This window comes from Vanellus vanellus (assembly GCF_965231255.1).
Source record: "Vanellus vanellus genome assembly, chromosome: 6".
Taxonomy (NCBI): domain Eukaryota; kingdom Metazoa; phylum Chordata; class Aves; order Charadriiformes; family Charadriidae; genus Vanellus; species Vanellus vanellus.
In genome coordinates, this window is record NC_138911.1 from 45,812,429 (window position 1) to 45,829,612 (window position 17,184).

Sequence of the window (17,184 nt, forward strand, 5' to 3'; positions counted from 1 at the left end):
CTGCTGGTTGTTTTAGATGTAAGTGTTAATATTGGGATTCTGTCAAAGCCAAAATCAACTTTCAGGCTGAAATGCATGCACCACGGCTATGGTGGAAGGGGTAGACACAGAAAGGGGTTTCTAGTCATTATGATCGCTTTTGATTTGTTTTTTACTGAATAGTAATGCTTCGAAGTGAAGATTTTATCAATGCAATTTGCATAAAGCTGCTAGTTTCTGTCATGCCTATGAGAAGTAAAAAATATCTGAAGGGGATGCAGCATGTCGTAACATTTTGAGGTTCTGCTTCTGCATGTGTGTTGCAGCCCTGTGCATCATTACTTTCTAATAATCAAAATCACAATTGTACTATAGAAATAGCATTAGAAGTTCTGGCTTACGTAAACCAGCCTTCATCTTTTGCCGTTAACTGCTTAGTTAACACCATCTCTTCTGCTGCTGTGCTCTCTTTTGAAGTCATTTAAATATTTGTGGAATATATTGACATTATGGCACCTACAGTACAGCTGGAGGAGCCTTATACTCAATGATTGTCAGCATATCAAACAGCTAGGCAGTTTGACAGAATTAATTTGGATTTGCTCTGCATTTTTGTTATGAGTTGATTGGTTTAATATCTTAAGGTTATTTCCTAAGTTTGTAATTTTTTTTCTCCAATTATGTATGAAATATGGAAAACTGCATTGTTGAAGAATGCTCTGATACATTGTGCTGTATTCCAAATGACAGACTTCTTTAAATACTGAGTAGTAGGAACAGATGTGTTGTGCTGCATATGCTGAACCTTAAGTCATCCCGTGCGTTTTACAAATATCACAGGAGTCCAAAGTGTGTTCTAAAAATATTTGAGTTGTTTCTTTCCATATGAAAACTCCATAATATAAAACACAGGATTTTTGTATGATCTCCCCTTAAATGTAATGGGAGCGAGCAGTAGAGTCAATTTTATGCTAAGGTTACTTGCAAGGCTGTTGCAATAATCCTTTAACAATCGGATTCCATTAACAAACTGAATGTTAGCATGCTGCAAGACACAGATGGAGGTGGTGAGAAGGTCTTTCTATTAAATCTGTATTCACGATTTTACTTTTATAACTACCCTCTAGATACATTTTTATAAATACATAGAACTATAGATGAAAAGTAAATTCTGAGAGAACATATATTTTAAAAAAGCCAGGCATGCCTCTGTAATGAATGCTGTTTTTTTGAAAAATTGCTTTGCAAGGGCAGACAACTTTTAGCTCAAGGTATGCATTATAAGCACTTGCAGTCTCTGAGTAAGAATTATTATATTTAATTCACAGTAAGACTTTGTTGGAGTTGACCAATTAAAATTATTTCCTGAAAGGCATGTAAACTGTGGTATGCATTTGTTATTCCAAAGTTGAGTTATTTCCTGGGAGCTGGCCTGCCCATTAGGTTTATTGCGTTAGTCCCAGAGGGCACACATTTGCAGAAGTGATATAAATGCAGAATCCAAAAACAACACTCTTAAGTCTTGTTTTGCTTTTTTGTTTTCTTTCTGAGTAGATGTTGTTCCAGGAAAGCACATTAAGATCTTACTGATTGTAATGAGCCTCAAAAAAGGTCTGAAAAGTTTGAGTTCTTTAGCCAACTTGTGACAATCACCATACCGTACGTCCCAGAGCTCTTGCTTCAGTTCAGATTTACTTTGGCAGGGGTGATGCATTCCTCTGAGTATGTGTGTGGTATATCATTTCCTTATGTGTTGTGAGTGCACAGCCACATTTTTATTCTAAAGTCTAGTCACTGGTCTGTCTCAGTGCATACTGCACACAGATTCTTGTATTTAAATTTACAGAATGGACTCACATTTTTAAAATTTGACTATATTTGAAGTGTTTAGCGCTATACTCTGTTTCAAAGTGCGGCTTAATGGTGAGTTATACAAACTTTCAGGAAAGGAAAAGTGAGCTCTGGCTCAAACCACGATGCTGAAGTTTTGATACCATTGTAAAATTTGCTCTATAATGCAAATAACATTTTAAATAAAACTCTGGCTTTTGTATAAGAAAGGCAAAAATTTAGCTGAACGATTCATTTAGTTTTTGAAGGAGGTAGTTAAGTCAGTTACTTTCAGATGTTTTACTGTTAAAAATTTCTAAAGGTGAGTTTACGTTTGTTTTTTTCAGAAATGCTGTTGCTGCTTCATTGTTTTTAAAATTGAAATGGTAAAATGATGTTTCATAGTTTAAATAATCATCTGCCATAAATATTCACGAGCATCATTGTTACAAAATGACACTTTGTCTCATTTTCAGAAAGGAATATTCTGAAATAATGCTTTGTGGTAGGCTTTTGACATTTCTGTAGTGTCTACTGCGCGGCACATGTACCTTGAACCAAGATAGTATGGACGGAAGCAGATCTCTATGGAAAGGCAATCCAACTTCAAACATGGAAGGAAATAACATTTCGAAATAAATTCTGTGTAGCAGTAACAAAAAGGGATATAGGGGAACCTCATACTCTGAACACCTCCTGATCTCCTCTCTTGAGGTTTGAGAGTTACACGTTCCTTGGCGCTGTTTTCGATTGGTCTGTGTGCAGCAGGGAGTGGGAGACTGAACACTTTCTTCCACGTTGGTAATGAGATGAACGTGCATCGTAGCGTGTCGCCTTCCAATAGGAATATGTCTGTGTGCAGATTGCTAACAGAGAGCTCCTGAATTTTCAGTTCTTCGTGTTCCTAAGTGCTCCTCAATGCATTTGTTGCTCTCCTTTTTCAACGTCATTTTTTTTCTGGAAACCCTTGAGCTACAAATGATCTACGCTGATTGATCTCAGAGTAATACTGAGGAATAGTGCAAGTACGTTATGTGCTGGAGTAAGAGAAATACTGTATAAATCAATTTTGTCTTCTAGAAGGAATGCCATCTTTCTTTGGAGATTGAGCTTCAAATTTGGCAGATTTAACTTAGAGCAAAAGAATCTTAACTGAATTGTATGACAAGATATCATGTAACAGATACAAATATTCTGCACAGTTTTCTTAAGTGTTGGTTTTTTTTAAAAGGCAGAGGGGGGTTAAAATGTTTTCTTAAAAGAAATACTGTATCTGTTGCAGGGAAATGGGGCAAAGGGTGGAGTCTTTAAAAATTTTTGAGTTGTATGAGGGAGAAATTACTTCATTAGCTTATGGCATTTGAATTATACTAGCATGTCTACATCTCCATTGCCTCACATTATCTCCGTTGTTGCTCTTTTCTCTCCCATATTAAGTAAAAAACTTCATCTCTGAACTGAACTTCTTTTAATACATACCTTTGAACATCCTCTTCTGCTATCCAGAAAATACGATGCCTTGTATTTGATTTATTTCTGAAGCCTTTTGTGGGTGAATTTAATTACATCAGTGACTTCTGAAACAATGTTACTGACATCACTGGAAGTGGTTTACAGAATACAACTACCACGCTTAGTATTCCTTCTGCATATACTTGAATTGTCGGCTTATAAAATGGTAGCATACATCAACAGAAGTACCAGGATTTCCTTTGACTTGTAAAGCTGTTTTTCATTTTCATACTTTGTTGTTCATAACCTTACAATGAATACTTCATCTCCTTTCCAAAGCAGTTTGCCACATAATTTCAAGAAGCTGTTGTTTTTTCACAAAAAATAAGTGTCCAAAGATGAACAAAATTTTAGAACCTAGGAATGGAATTGTTTCTCCTCATGCCTTATTGGTTCTATAAGGAAAAGAAGGAAATGTTGACTGTTGGACAAACACACTGCTCAAATATTCATGACTGTCCTCTTACACCATGAAACAAAAGATTCTGAGATTATTTTTTTTCCAGTCCTGAAGGATTTTTTGAGTGTGTTTTCCTTGTGGGAAGAGGAAAAGAAAGGGGGGAATCAGGGTTTCCAAGGAGCTTTTTGTTCAGCAGAAACAGTATCTCAAAAACTTGTCTTTGATGCGTTAAATTATATGATCGTCACTTGTTTCCTGATACTGCATGTATGCCATGTTTGACACAGTATTAAACCCCAAATTTGGGAAAAATGCTATGGCTTTAGTATTGTGTTCAGATACAGAAAGGTGGACCTGTGGTTCCTAGCTATCGGTGGCTATTTTGTACCTGTAAGGACAAACTCCATATAGTGTGAACATCCAGAAGAGCAAACTTTTCTCCCTCATACAGATAAAAAGACTGAGTGTTATTGCCACACAGTTAATGTGAAAGATCAATAAAACTTGAAAATGGTGTTGAGTCTTCTCTAGTTTATTTCAACTCTCATCATTCCACCTGTCAAGACAAGCTGGATGTACAAGTTCTGCTGATCATTCTTTTGAAAATTTTTCCACTCTCGTCTTATTTGTGTGAATAATAGAAAAAAAAATCTCCTTTAACTCTGAGGCTCTGTGTTTGTTCTCAGACAAGCTGGATGGTTTGCGGACTGGCACTAAAAGGAAACGTGACTGGGAAGCAATTGCCAGCAGAATGGAAGATTATCTACAGCTTCCAGATGACTATGATACACGTGCTTCTGAACCTGGAAAGAAAAGGGTAATAAATTTTCAAATGACTTACTGTCTGTATATGACCATTTAACGGTCTCTGCGATAAAGAGTTTGTATCAAGTCATTCAGTGTCTATGAATATGACAGTTTCACCGACTCACTTTTCATTTTGCTGTTCCATTAGATTCTGTGAGAGAATATTGAAAGTAGGGTCTTCCAGAGGTAAACAAATTCATTATAGGGAAGTGAAGAATTGTAGATAATAAAGATTAATTATGCACGGCATAGCTTTTGAGATTGAGAATGGAATTATGTCCAATTTGTTGCTGGGGGAGATAATGCACTTTGTTTCAGAGCAACCCGCAGAGTCCTTTTCTTACGCTGTATGTTTTGTGATGAGATAGTGTGATAGACAGTGCAGATTCCAAGACAAGGTGATGATTTTATTAAGCTACTTTTTTGTGAAGTTCTATAATAAGTAGGCAGAGAAACAGTGCACTGTTCTTATGTTCAAAAAGATTCAGCTGAGGAAAGTATCAACTATGTAGGTTTTATATCAGTTAAGTCTTGCAGACGTTACCTCCTGCATATATCTTGCATGATGCTTGGGAGATGGTGTATAAGAAGTTGGCTTCAATCACTTTATATTTAGTTCTGTTCTGAACACAAAATGCTACATCTTCACATACCATTGTGAAAAAAGGGGGCAAAATACCATAGAGGAAGATGAAAGAGAGGTAATAGGAAGAGGTAATACTTTTTTTTTTTTTTTTCCCTCCAAAATGGAAAGATCAGCTTTTGCCACTAAAAGTAATTTGAGTTAACTGTCGGTGTTTGGGCTTTGTTTTGTTTTGTAATGTAAAATAGAAAACATGGGTAGTACTGAACAGTGTGCTTGAGAGAAATGGAGATACTAAGGCACAGGCAGAGGAAGTGATGGTGGAAGAAAGCAGACGTTGCTTTTGAGCAGGAGTGTCTGGGGAAATCCAGGTAGAATGTGGAATAGGTATGTGCTGGCAGAAATGTGGTAGGCCTTGTCCGCAAGTAACAAATCAGCCTGAATGGGACTAATCAGTTAGGATGTCACGGAAGAGCTCCTTCACTTACTGCTATTTCTTGTCCTGCATTCCAGCTGAGTTTCTGGACTGTAGCACTTCATCATCACCTCCCTCACTCCCTCTTCCATGTTGCACTCCCTCCCATTGGTGTGTGGATTTGTGGGTGAGGGAGTGACTGTGTGTATGTTTGAACAGGATGAATGCAAGTGATCTGCATGACTGTGAAGAGCCACAGAGGAGATGGCTGCAGCTGTAAAGATGGGAAATAACAAATGCATGAAGAAGTTATTTAGTGGAAAGATTTAAATAGATACGTGTCGCAGAAGATAGAGAAGAAAACTGTCCCTTATTCACTCATTCGTTGCTAAGTTGGTCTTTAACATTGTCTGTAGTTTCATAGTCATCTTCTAGATGTTGCCATTGTGCAATTGAAAGGTTGTACAGAAAATGAAGACATTAAATGAATCTTTGATAATTCTCCCTGCAGAAAGCATTGCTTTGAACAGAGAAATAATTGTAGTAATTACAGTTCATCTCTCAGAATTATAGCATTGAAATGGAAAAGGTTAATCATCTGTACCTTTCTTCTACTCCATGGAATACATGGGATATTCAATTAAAAATAATGTAACTGCTGTAGTTTCTGTCTTTATCCATCGGAAAACAAATGAATACTTATCTGTTCGAATGAAAATGAGTACAAATTAGAATTCTTGTACTCTTTATCTGCAGCGGAAAGCCCAGACTTTTCTCAGGATTTCTTAAGAGAATGTCCTACTGATAGTATGTTCTCCATAGGTGCGGTGGGCAGATCTAGAAGAAAAAAAAGATGCAGACAGGAAAAGGGCCATTGGTTTTGTTGTTGGACAAACAGATTGGGAGAAGATAACAGATGAAAGTGGTCATCTTGCTGAGAGAGCCCTCAACCGCACCAAGTATATATGAAAAAGTGGTTAAATGGAATTTTGTGCCTTTAAGGTCAGTATTCAGTCTTCCTGAATGTTTATAGCCTTGATGGTTTTTAGGGGTTTTTTAAGAGTTGAGGTTACAGTTCACGTCATTGTTAGTTCTCCCAGAAAAGATTATTTGATTTGCAGCCTTGTTGAATAGGTGTCAGCTGTACCCATGTCAATGTGCACCCTCCTGTACAGCATCTAAAAATAAAAAGAGGATGATTGTCAGCTATCAATCTCCAAACTTTATACACAGGAAGATTATGTTTTCATTAGAAGAGTAGCTAAGTTGTGTGCCTGGTCCTATCTAGTTCAGATTTTGCTCGCTGTATCTTAACTCTGACCACATTAATTGCTGTTTTACTTGGTGTAACAAACTTTTCCTTTCTTTACAGGCCATTTGCTCTGAGGAGAAGTGAAACAAGGTGTCATGAGCATCTTGCATGGGTTATGTCACTCCCACCTTCACAGTTTTTCTCTGTTATTTTAGTTTCAGCAATTTTCTTGAGATATTGGCAGATAACCAGTGCCCTCAAAAAAACCCAACAAATCCCACTGCTCCTAAGTGAGAGAGACAGTTTACTTTTTAGTATTTTTGGAGGGGAGGGAGGGGGAGGGCCAGTAGTTTTAGCTGCTGTTTGTGGGATAAAGTGGAAGGATTAGACAGATGTTACCTCCACTGTACCGTCACAGAATGTTTATCACCTTTGCTTTGTGGCTGTTCTCGTTTTATACTGTATGTACCTTGTAGCTTTATTGTATTAGGAAGCAGAACAATAAATTTCACTATAAACTCTGTGTTCTTGGTGGACCATATAGCATGGTTTTTGTTTGACATTTTAAATGTGGTCTGTGTTCACATGTTGACAGTGCTCAGAACCATCCTTACCTGGAAGAGGTGCTGTGCTCATATTCTGGAATGTGTCCCGTCTTTTAGGTTTATCACCTGCTGCTCTTCTCATAGACAGCTCTGTTAAACGCCCCAGCTTTTTCTGGCCTTTAGGAGCCATACCATTGGCATTCTTCCTGGAGAGCAGGAATGGTCGTTATTTTTTTGGATCCTAGTATCTCAATTATGTAAAATTTCTGTTACTACGTGAGTATGAATTCTGTTGGATGGCTCTGAAATACTCAAGGTAGTAATGTATGAAAAACGTTTCTTTAACGCTCAACTTGAAAACAGGTACTACGGAGTTCTCTGGAGGGCAGCCTAGAAAATTCATTTTGGTCTTACTATGTCTTTTGGTCAACACTGATCCCTATCACGGTATTTCATTCCATTCATAAGTACTGTGTCATAGAGAAACATCATTAAAAGAAGCATCAAGGACCAGAAGTTATACCTTTCTATTCCTTTAATAAATGTGTTTAGCTTCCAAAAAAAGATAAATGGATAGCACTCCACAATATTAAACAGTACAAATTCTTCACAGATGCTGGTATATCGCTTCTGCACAGCATCAGGTTTGCTGATTGAAAACTCTTTTGTCCTGTCGGTTTTGAAGCAAATGCCTTGTGTTAACAATGCTGTAACCAGGCAAGGTGTTTAAATCAAAAATAACTGCTGTTTTACTGGTGAATAGAATTTTTTTCTCCTGATCTTTATGAGGGAAGAAAATGAAGTCCTGAATTTCCTTCTCTGCTGTTCTTTGTTGCTCTGCTGAGTGATTACATTGTGGTTTGCGTCTAAGTTGGTAAATCAGCTAGTTCTGGTGTGGTGGTAGTTCGTGCTGTTAAAGGAGAGCTGTGATACTAATAGATGGTTTTGTTTGCCATTCTAATGTTTTGGTTTATTGGATGTTTCTCAGCCTTGTCTATGGTGCATGATTGAAAGTTCTTTGGTAAACAAGGGGAATGGCTGAGCTTCTGTTATGCCCTGAATGTGTTTAATACAAGAAAATCAAGCTCCGTGAATGCAGCGTTTTTAAAATGGAAGGTAGTAAATATGCATTTTCTGGGTACACATACTATTATGTAGCATACATACTTTATTTTTTAATGTTGCTAAGTACTCTTTGAATTCTGACTGAGAATTGTTGACGCAGGGAAACTAATAGTTAACAAGAAATCAGTATTGTGTATTGCTGTGGAAATCAGGTAAGCTTCGCTTCGAAGAAGTTACTCTCTCAGGTACGTGTAAAATGGGTTTCAGTCTATCTTCAGTTGTCCATCACAAAACTGGAGTTCTTGTGGCATGCCATTGTTACAAGTTGATGCTGTTTCTTGACTTTTTAAGAACTGATAATGGTTTTGTCTGTAGTTTTGGTAATATGCCTGAACCAGATCCTTTTCTAACATTTTCCTTTGCACGCTAAATAATATTTCTGGAGCATGCAAATGGGTAGCATGTGACAGATCATATTGTTTACTGTTTTTTAACAATTTTGAAAATTATTTTAGCAGGTAACACCCAGAGGGGTCACACTGTTTATTCTGTGGTGCACTTTTAATTAGAGAGAGATAAGCAGAGAATGCACATAAAGTTATACTTTGAGAACAGAGAGAAAATGTATCAATCTTCAAGTTTAGGGCAAAATTTCAATTATGAAAACATACCGTTGCAGACTATTTGTCGGACTCTGATCAGAACAGGCTGAGGGGCTTGGGTTTGTTGTCGTTGTTTTCCCTGGTTCCCTGAAGTTCGAAACTTTTCCATTTCTGTAGTACAGAAATATCGTTCCATAATCTTGGCTATTTGTTTCAGTTGGTTTGAATGTTTAGCAGGTCAGTCTTCATCTGCTCGATGGAAATGGGCTCTCAAATAAAATAACTTATGCCAGAACTACAGCCTGTAACAGATTCTACATACTCTAGTCCTTCAGTGAATGAAGAAATTGAACAAAAAGGAAAAATTTGTCACTGCTGCTGACAGAACTGAGAACAGCTAGGTAGTCCCATGCTTGGCTCATAGTCAGGGGTTGGTGATTAGCAATTTTGCTTTTGTCTGGAAAATCCTTCACTACAGAATCCAATAAGTTTTGACTCTGATTTAGTTCTTACTCATCTTCTGCTCACTGGTAGTGGCAGTAGAATCTTTCACAGTGCTTAACAGAAAGAATACCCACTTTCATGGATGGCTAAATAGGAAAATATGCATCCAGTGCTCTTGGATAATGATCCATCTTTGACCGTGTGTGCAATTGTGCTAACTCCCAAGTTGGACTGTTTCGGTGCAGTGCATCACATTGAAAAATACAATTCTGAAAAAATCATCAGCTGCTGCAGAATGGAGCTGCTGCCTCTTGAGCAAAGTTGACTGTTAAAACAGTATTTTCTGTGAATTACAATTTCTTATGGCACTTCAATTTTTCTCGAGACCAGCTGCTTTCTTAAGAATATTGAAACTACCTGTCTTACGGTAGAAGTACATGTGTTTTTTGCAAGGGAATGTGCAACCTAAGACATGCTGCTGCTATGTGAATAGAGCCCAGTTGTCATCTTCGGTCCCTTTGTGTTTTACTGTAGGATTGCTCATTAAACATGATGGTCTCACTATGGTATGAAAGAGTGAAAATATAGCACAGAATATTCTGTCAGTTGTGGAAATGTCACGGTTTTCTTTTTCTTAAATGTTTACATCAACATAGATAAACAACTTACCTTGCATTGTTCCCAGTCTTCAGAAGGGAAGAATTGGTGTTGGTACAAGTTAAGAGTTTCTCTTGTCACCCATCAGGTCGGGTTTGGTATTTTTTGGATTTCTTTCAGTCATCTTTGCGAACCCTGTCCGTTAATTGTTTCTTGCTTGTCTGTTGGTAAACAAAATACATCCCTGTTAATGTCTGTAAGGCGTTAACTATTTCTGAAGCTTTTTAATCTCTGAACAACCATTTAGATACTACGGAGGTCCTGAGTAGGATTTCAGTAGTGGCTTTTATGAAAGGATTGAATTGGAAAAGTAACTTGTTGTAATATTACACTGAAACAAATACATTAACTTATCCCCCAAAAGCCTGTATCTAATCTAGTTGAGTAGTTAAAAGTTATGAAGAGTCTTGATTTGCAAGTCACATTAGAAAGTATGCTTCCTGTAGAAGAATAGTCTGTCATTACTGTGTTTTTAAGTGACAGAGAAGAACATGGCCTTGCCAGCCAAAATCGGTTTTCTCCCAATTTAAGATTTCAACATCATTGGAACACTCTGAGAATTCTTTTCAAAGGAATGAAGTAATTCAGCCTGTGGGACAGCTTGTTGCCACCTAAACAAATTTATTGTTACCAGAAGAAAAAATATTCTCTGTCAATTTATTTAATGCAGCTGTCACGGTGAATCGTTTCATGCCCTTCGGACACAATTTCCCTTAGCAGATTGTGCCATTTGATTATTAATATCGCTGCCACGAAATTTCGGAAACCTGTACAATATTCGACAGATCTTGGGACTTGAAGAAAACATGGTTGATCTGGGTTTGGAGGCAAATAGTGCTTTTTGCTGTGAAGCTCCGAATGCCCCTGCTAGCATGCAGCTAGCTGACTGTGAGTTGACTGAATTGAAACCCAGGAACTCTCTTGGAGTATTGTAACTCTGTGTACGTGGACTGGAAAGGGGAAGCAGTACTGAGAGTTTTCTTTGCCTGTGGAATATTCACATGGTCTGCATCCTCAGGAAGACAAATACTGATGGGTACATGGTTCCTTTTTATTATGCCTGTCTCTGTTATTTAGTGTTTCTCAGATTACTTCTGGGAAATGGGGTCTCAGTACTGACCTTGAGGTCCACTGAGAATTTGGGACCCAACTGCACCAGGACAACCTGCAGAGATAATGTATTTGAGGAGCAGAGGCGGCCATCTCAGTTGAGATCTGCACATTTGCGGCATGAACTATAAGTGGGTAAAAAGAAATTCAAGTTCCTGCAACGTGGTGGTGTAAGACTGATTATACTTAGTTTTCTTATCATAGTACAAATGAGAAGACAAAACAGAAATTTCCTAGAATTTAAAATATGAATGGTACAATCTCTTTCTGTTTTGAGTCTCTAGGGCAATCATCTTTATTCTCTCATAAAACTTGAATGAAAGTTGTTTTCTCTTCTCCTGCTCGTCCATTCCTACAGGTGTGAGTCAGAATCCTTCAACCAACTAAAGGAACACAGAGTAACTCTTCTGATTTCTGCTCAAGATTTATCACTTTTTTCTTCATGGCGAAACTGTTTGCATCATTCTTACAGTGGAGTGTCCCAGCAATTGCAATGTCTCTTTCTACCACTTCCACATTTGCATGGTACTGAATCTGCTGCCTGGAGCCTTAAATCTTCCTCATGCGTGTAGGTTGGCAAATTGGTAATGACAGTATTTCATTCATGTGGATTACCACTTTCCAGCTGATTAATACTGTTTGGAAGCAGAATGTGCTCTTGTTTTCATGGTTTTGCTTAAACCAGGTAAGCTCAAGTACTGTTACCAAACAAAAAGTGGAGCAAGCTACTGGAAATGGAGAGACGAAAAAGTGTTTCGAAGTCGCTTATATTTTCCATTCTGTGTTAGGTTTCTAGTCAGGAGGCTCTGGTCTCTTTGAATTGTACATTTTAAGATTTTAATATGCAAAACCTTAAAGCTCCCTGCTGGAAATGACACAGTTTCGTTTTTTTTCTAATATTTTTTTCTGACTTGTGGAGCTCTCGGATGGAATCTCTTTGGGAGGAGAGGCCTTTCCCCGGGACTTGTGCTCTGGAGTGTCAGTCATGCAAATATTTCTCCGTACTGCTTCCCTTGTATGTGGGTACAGGGGCAAAACTTGTTTCCTTCACACTTGTCAAGATACACATGTATGAATACATGTTCAGCTTTGCACAAGAAATTTCAGATACTTTTTAGTAGGGTGGCATCTGAACTGTCTGCTGTGACCAGTATATTCATATACGTGAAGTTGCTGTGTTTGAACAATACTCTCAGAGGAATGCATGAAAACTGCAAGGTTGTTATCACTTCAATTCCTGTGATGTTGCTGTCTTTAGAGAGAACTTATAACTGCAGTCCTCCTTGCAAAGAAAAGCAAACCAACCAAACAAAAAACACAAATAAATCTGAGAAGTGAAAACTCTAAAGGAAGAAAAAAAAAAAAAAAAAAGGAAAATGGGAATTCAGTTAGTTTTACTCTCATTATCTGAGCTGGAGTCTGTTTTGTGTGACTAGAATGTGCTAGCAACTCCACTGTCTGAGGTGTCGGTTTTAGCAACTGGCTGCATGTATATTTGTGGAGGAGAATCTGAAATTAATCCCTACCATTTTATGTCTGCAGGTCAAAAGTATAGGTGAGCAAGCTGATTCAGAAAGCAGTTCGTCTTGAAAAAGCCTGTTAAGGGTGATTTGAAAGTACTTTTAAATTCTCTTTAAAAGCACGAGCCATTAGCAGATTACATGTAAACTGAAACGCTGGCTGAAAAAAAATAGAAGCATCTTTCAAAAACTAAGATTTCTTCTGTTTAAATCTTGTAGGATGTTAACTTTTCTTCTCTGAGGGTTACCAAAGAAAGGGAACACAGCTGCAGTTCTTCCCTGCTTCAGAGCATAAATGGGCTTAAAATGCAAAAAACTAAATACTTGTTTTGACAGGTAGGTAATACAGACAATTATTTTAATTTGTTGCTATGCCATATATGGATGACAAGGTATCTTAAGCAGCATTTAAAAATTATCTTTTTATTCTGTTTTGGTAAATCTGATGCAGATAGTAATAAAAGTTTTGTTCGACCACTGTTGCTGATCCAGGTAGTAGCCTTTGTACGTGTAGCTTCTGTTTTTTGAGAATACTATATTACTGTTTGAAGCACAGAAAACACAGCTTTACCAACAAACACCTACATTATTTCAATTTATTCATCTGTGGATGCTCAGAACTCTTGTGTAAGTGATGAGTCTTTACTGCTATTCCTTGAGGTGTTCATTTTTCCATTTCCCTTGAACTGAAGTTGCCAAATTCTTTTCTTTGAAGGAGACATGGACAGATTAACTTGTCCGGTAGCAGATCTCATTGTACTCTTCAATTAAAGTTACACAGAAATCAAGATTTTTTTTAGGTAATGACAACCAGATGGCACTAAAGCTTTGATTTCATGTTAGGATTAAATTGGGGAAAAAAAAAAAAAAAGGAAGCTTGAAATTGTTTCCACTATAATTAAATTTATGTGGTTTTATATTGCCCAATACAGTTTTAAACCATTAACTTCTACATCATGGAAGAAAAAGTCACGACTTTTCTCTGGAAAAAATTTCAGTGGATTAACATTGCCCTATTGTGTGGAGTATAATTTGCAGTCCACAGTCAAGATTTTGCACTCCATTGAACCTACGTGCTGCATAAATATGGAACAAGATCTTTTTTCTGCCTTAAGGAGAGGCATTAAAATTAAATGGCCTTTTTATATCCTGCTAAAAAGCTTGACAACTGCTGACATCTAATGGAAAATAGGATTTAACTTACTAGTAGCTGATTTTGGATTGTAGAGTTTTTAAATACATTGTAGCAAGAAATAATTCTTCTGAAGCCTTCCAAGGTTTCTTATTGTATCTTGCTTTTTTCCTCTTGGAATTAAGAAAAATATTCAAACCAAAGCACTACAGATTCTTCTGACAGAAGAACCCACTAACGCCATTCTGTCTAAGAAGTCTCAGAATTTCATCTTCATCAGAGACGATACAGAGATCTCACAAGGAAATGTACTTGAAGCTCTGATGTGAATGGTTCAAACAGGTTTGCGCAATGTAGATATGATTACTGCATGTTTTGCAGCAGGTACTTTATAGTTGAGGAGGAATGTGAATACCCTTTTCCAAGGAGTTTACAATCTACTTATTCCTTTATTAGGAATATAATGATTTGTGTCTCCTTTCCCTTCTCCCAGCAGGCAGAGAGAATCTGCTGTAAGGCTGAAGGGATGGCCTGAAGTAAACATGGGTATAAACTTCCTCATTTTTACTTAAAAGTCAGTCTGTTGTAGCCTCATTGCAGTATATATGTTTCAGATGTAGCTTTAGAATAATATTCAGATACCCTTTAAGCAATTTAACTACAAATCTGTTGGGAAGAGACACTTACACGGTGAGTATGCTGCAGTGCTAGTAGTATGCTAACAGTGCATGTCTATACCTCCTACTTGAAGATGAGCTTGGAGGAGTATAAAACTGACTAAAAAGCCAGATTTACCTCAGTAAAACCAGATGTGACTGTTTGGCTTTGGGTCAGTTTGGGGAACTGATGAAACCTGTGACCTTCAGTGATAAATACTTCTCCATCACCTCCTTTGTCAGTTGTGCTCAGTACTGGCTTGTAGAAGATTGTCTCAGTCCTGTGGATTTCCATCCTTCTCTTGTTCCTAATCTGGACTTACGATGTGCTACATTGAAGGAAAGTAGAAGTTAAGAAAGAAGTTAAGACTGGCACGACTTATGTTTTGCCAAATGCAAAAATGCTGACCATATCGTGTTGTCACTTTGCAGTCTGCTTTGATAGTTTCTTGGCTTTTTCATCTAAATCATAGACTTGAATTTCATTTGAAAAGCCACAGTTGTCCAGAGAAGTTCCCTCTCAAAGGCTGTTCTCCACTACATACACTGATGCAGCAACATCCAGTGCAGTCAGAGATTTGGAGATGAGTTCCTCAACAGTGTCTGTTACAGCTGAGAAATCTCATAGAGATTGTCTTTCTCGAGGAGTATTGCAAAATTTCTCTCTTCATTCAGACATTTCTTCTCCACGTCTGACCTTTTCGGTGCTAAGGTCTGTAAATAGAAAATACAGGTGCTGTGTTCTTGTTCAAGGACAGTTGTTTACTATTCTTAGTGGAACAGAAGTTCAGAAATGCACATTACTTAAATCTGCGCAATTGATGTGAGGTAACGGGTTGGTGATGAGGTGACTACATTTTTGCAGGAGTGTAATTTATGTATGTTCTTCACATTGATGTTTTTATTCACAGCGGGGTTGATCTCAAATGTCATTACCTTGGAAAGTACTCTTTCTGCAGCAGTTCCGTATCAGTCTCTTATTTAGATGAGTGCGTTAGGTTGAGACTTTGGTATATTAATTCTTCCGCTTTAGGAGATTTACCTTTCTAAGATAAAGATGTGTATCTTATCTCTTGTAGTACGCATTGATTTTCCTTTTCTGGACTATTGTGGCTTTTTTTTTTTATCTTAATTTGTCTTTGGCTACAGGCATCAAGATGAGGGAAATCTAATTTCAACAATGGAAGCTACTTGTTAGCCTCTGTGCAGGAGAGATGAATAATGTACTTCTCTCCTTGTGATAATTAACCTAATGTGTATCTTTTTTTCTGTGTCTTCTAGCATAGGTCATAAACAGATGTGTAATGCACCTCATATGTATATTATATAAAATTTGAATAAATGTGTGATGCTGCAATCAGTTTCCATTACATTCAGTTCTCCAGCTGGATTAGTCCACTCCAGCAGGGATTTAAGACCTGTACCTGTCCTCCAGAGCCTTTTGCGCTGCTATATTTCAAGTTTCAGTCTTTGCTGTGATTTTATTTCTCTTTGTTTGTGTCAAGTGGTATAGACCTGGTGAGTACAGAGTTCAGTATAGCTGAATGTGTAGATGGACTCTGTTTATTGTGGAAACATTGTTAACTTTCTGCTCTATGTAGGTTACTTTTGCTTTTTTTTTTTTTTAATATTACTGATTTCATTATTCCCTACCTTTGATACACCAGCTGTGGAGAAGGAAGACCTCTGGAAATAACGGCACTAAAATTGAACTGAGTTTAGTCATTAGCATTATTAAAATATTTTACAGATACCTGGTTGGCATCTTCCCTGGCAAAGAGGATATAAATTAGCAGCAAAATCAAGACTGGACAATATTTTAGGGAATTTTGGAAAGTATAAAAGAGTAGAAATACATTGTGAAAAAGGAAGAATTGGAATTCAGCATTCAGATTCTTTTTGGGGTTTTTTCTGACTTTCTAACTATGATAAAAGACAAAGGTTTTGAAAATAGGGTAATATGTAAAATGCTGCGTTTGGTGGTCTCGGGGAGAAGAAATGCTCAGTAGCCATTAGGCACCATTTTTTGACTTACACTGTTATCAGCTGGGATTTTTCTGTTTGGCTGGATTTTTTTGCTGATGTCATTGTCACGGAGTTTGGTTTATTTTAAGAGCGGTTTTGCCTTTGAAAGCAACAGCCTACCTACAGCAGCATCACTGACATGTTGCCCTTGAACCCTATGCACACAGGGATTCCGTCCTGCGCCCGGGATGCGTCTGAGCCAAGCTCTGAACAGTTAATGTGGAGCAGATAAACCCTGTTACCAGAGAGGGAATGGCACAAAGATGCGTGTCTTCAGTGATGCTTCTCAGAAATCACCTTATAACTTCTCATAGACTAATTAACTTGAGTTTTATCCAGGTGTTTGCCCTCATGAGTCAGTCCTCTTCCATTCTGTAGACGGGCTGGGGAGATGCTACATCTTAATGTGGGATGGTGGATGCATCACATGTAATTTTGAACTGTTTATGGTGTGGATTCATGTGCTAGGCCACGCTACGGTAGTACATATTGATAGCATACCCGTGTGCTAAATCTTAACAGCGCAGAACTGAGTTGTCATGGCAGGGGATTTTCCCAATACTGTGGGGAAAACAGAAATTGGAGAGGGGTCTGTGTAAAGCCTTCCTCCCTGTTAGTCTCAGTGCTCCTTTATTTGTAGCAGGATTTAG

General features: G+C 37.7%; 1 protein-coding gene across 2 annotated transcripts in view; it reads left to right on the plus strand.

The window, feature by feature from the left end:
* The window catches only part of YLPM1 (YLP motif containing 1), a 39,069-nt gene extending 31,768 nt beyond the window's left edge, over positions 1-7,301 (plus strand). For both annotated transcript variants that reach the window (XM_082485889.1, XM_082485890.1), the window contains exons 19-21: positions 4,408-4,538; positions 6,349-6,528; positions 6,899-7,301. In XM_082485889.1, the coding sequence (XP_082342015.1) occupies positions 4,408-4,538; positions 6,349-6,495 (278 nt within the window). In that variant the 3' untranslated portion in view covers positions 6,496-6,528; positions 6,899-7,301. The remainder of the gene's footprint in view (positions 1-4,407; positions 4,539-6,348; positions 6,529-6,898) is intronic.
* Positions 7,302-17,184: the final 9,883 nt, after the last annotated feature.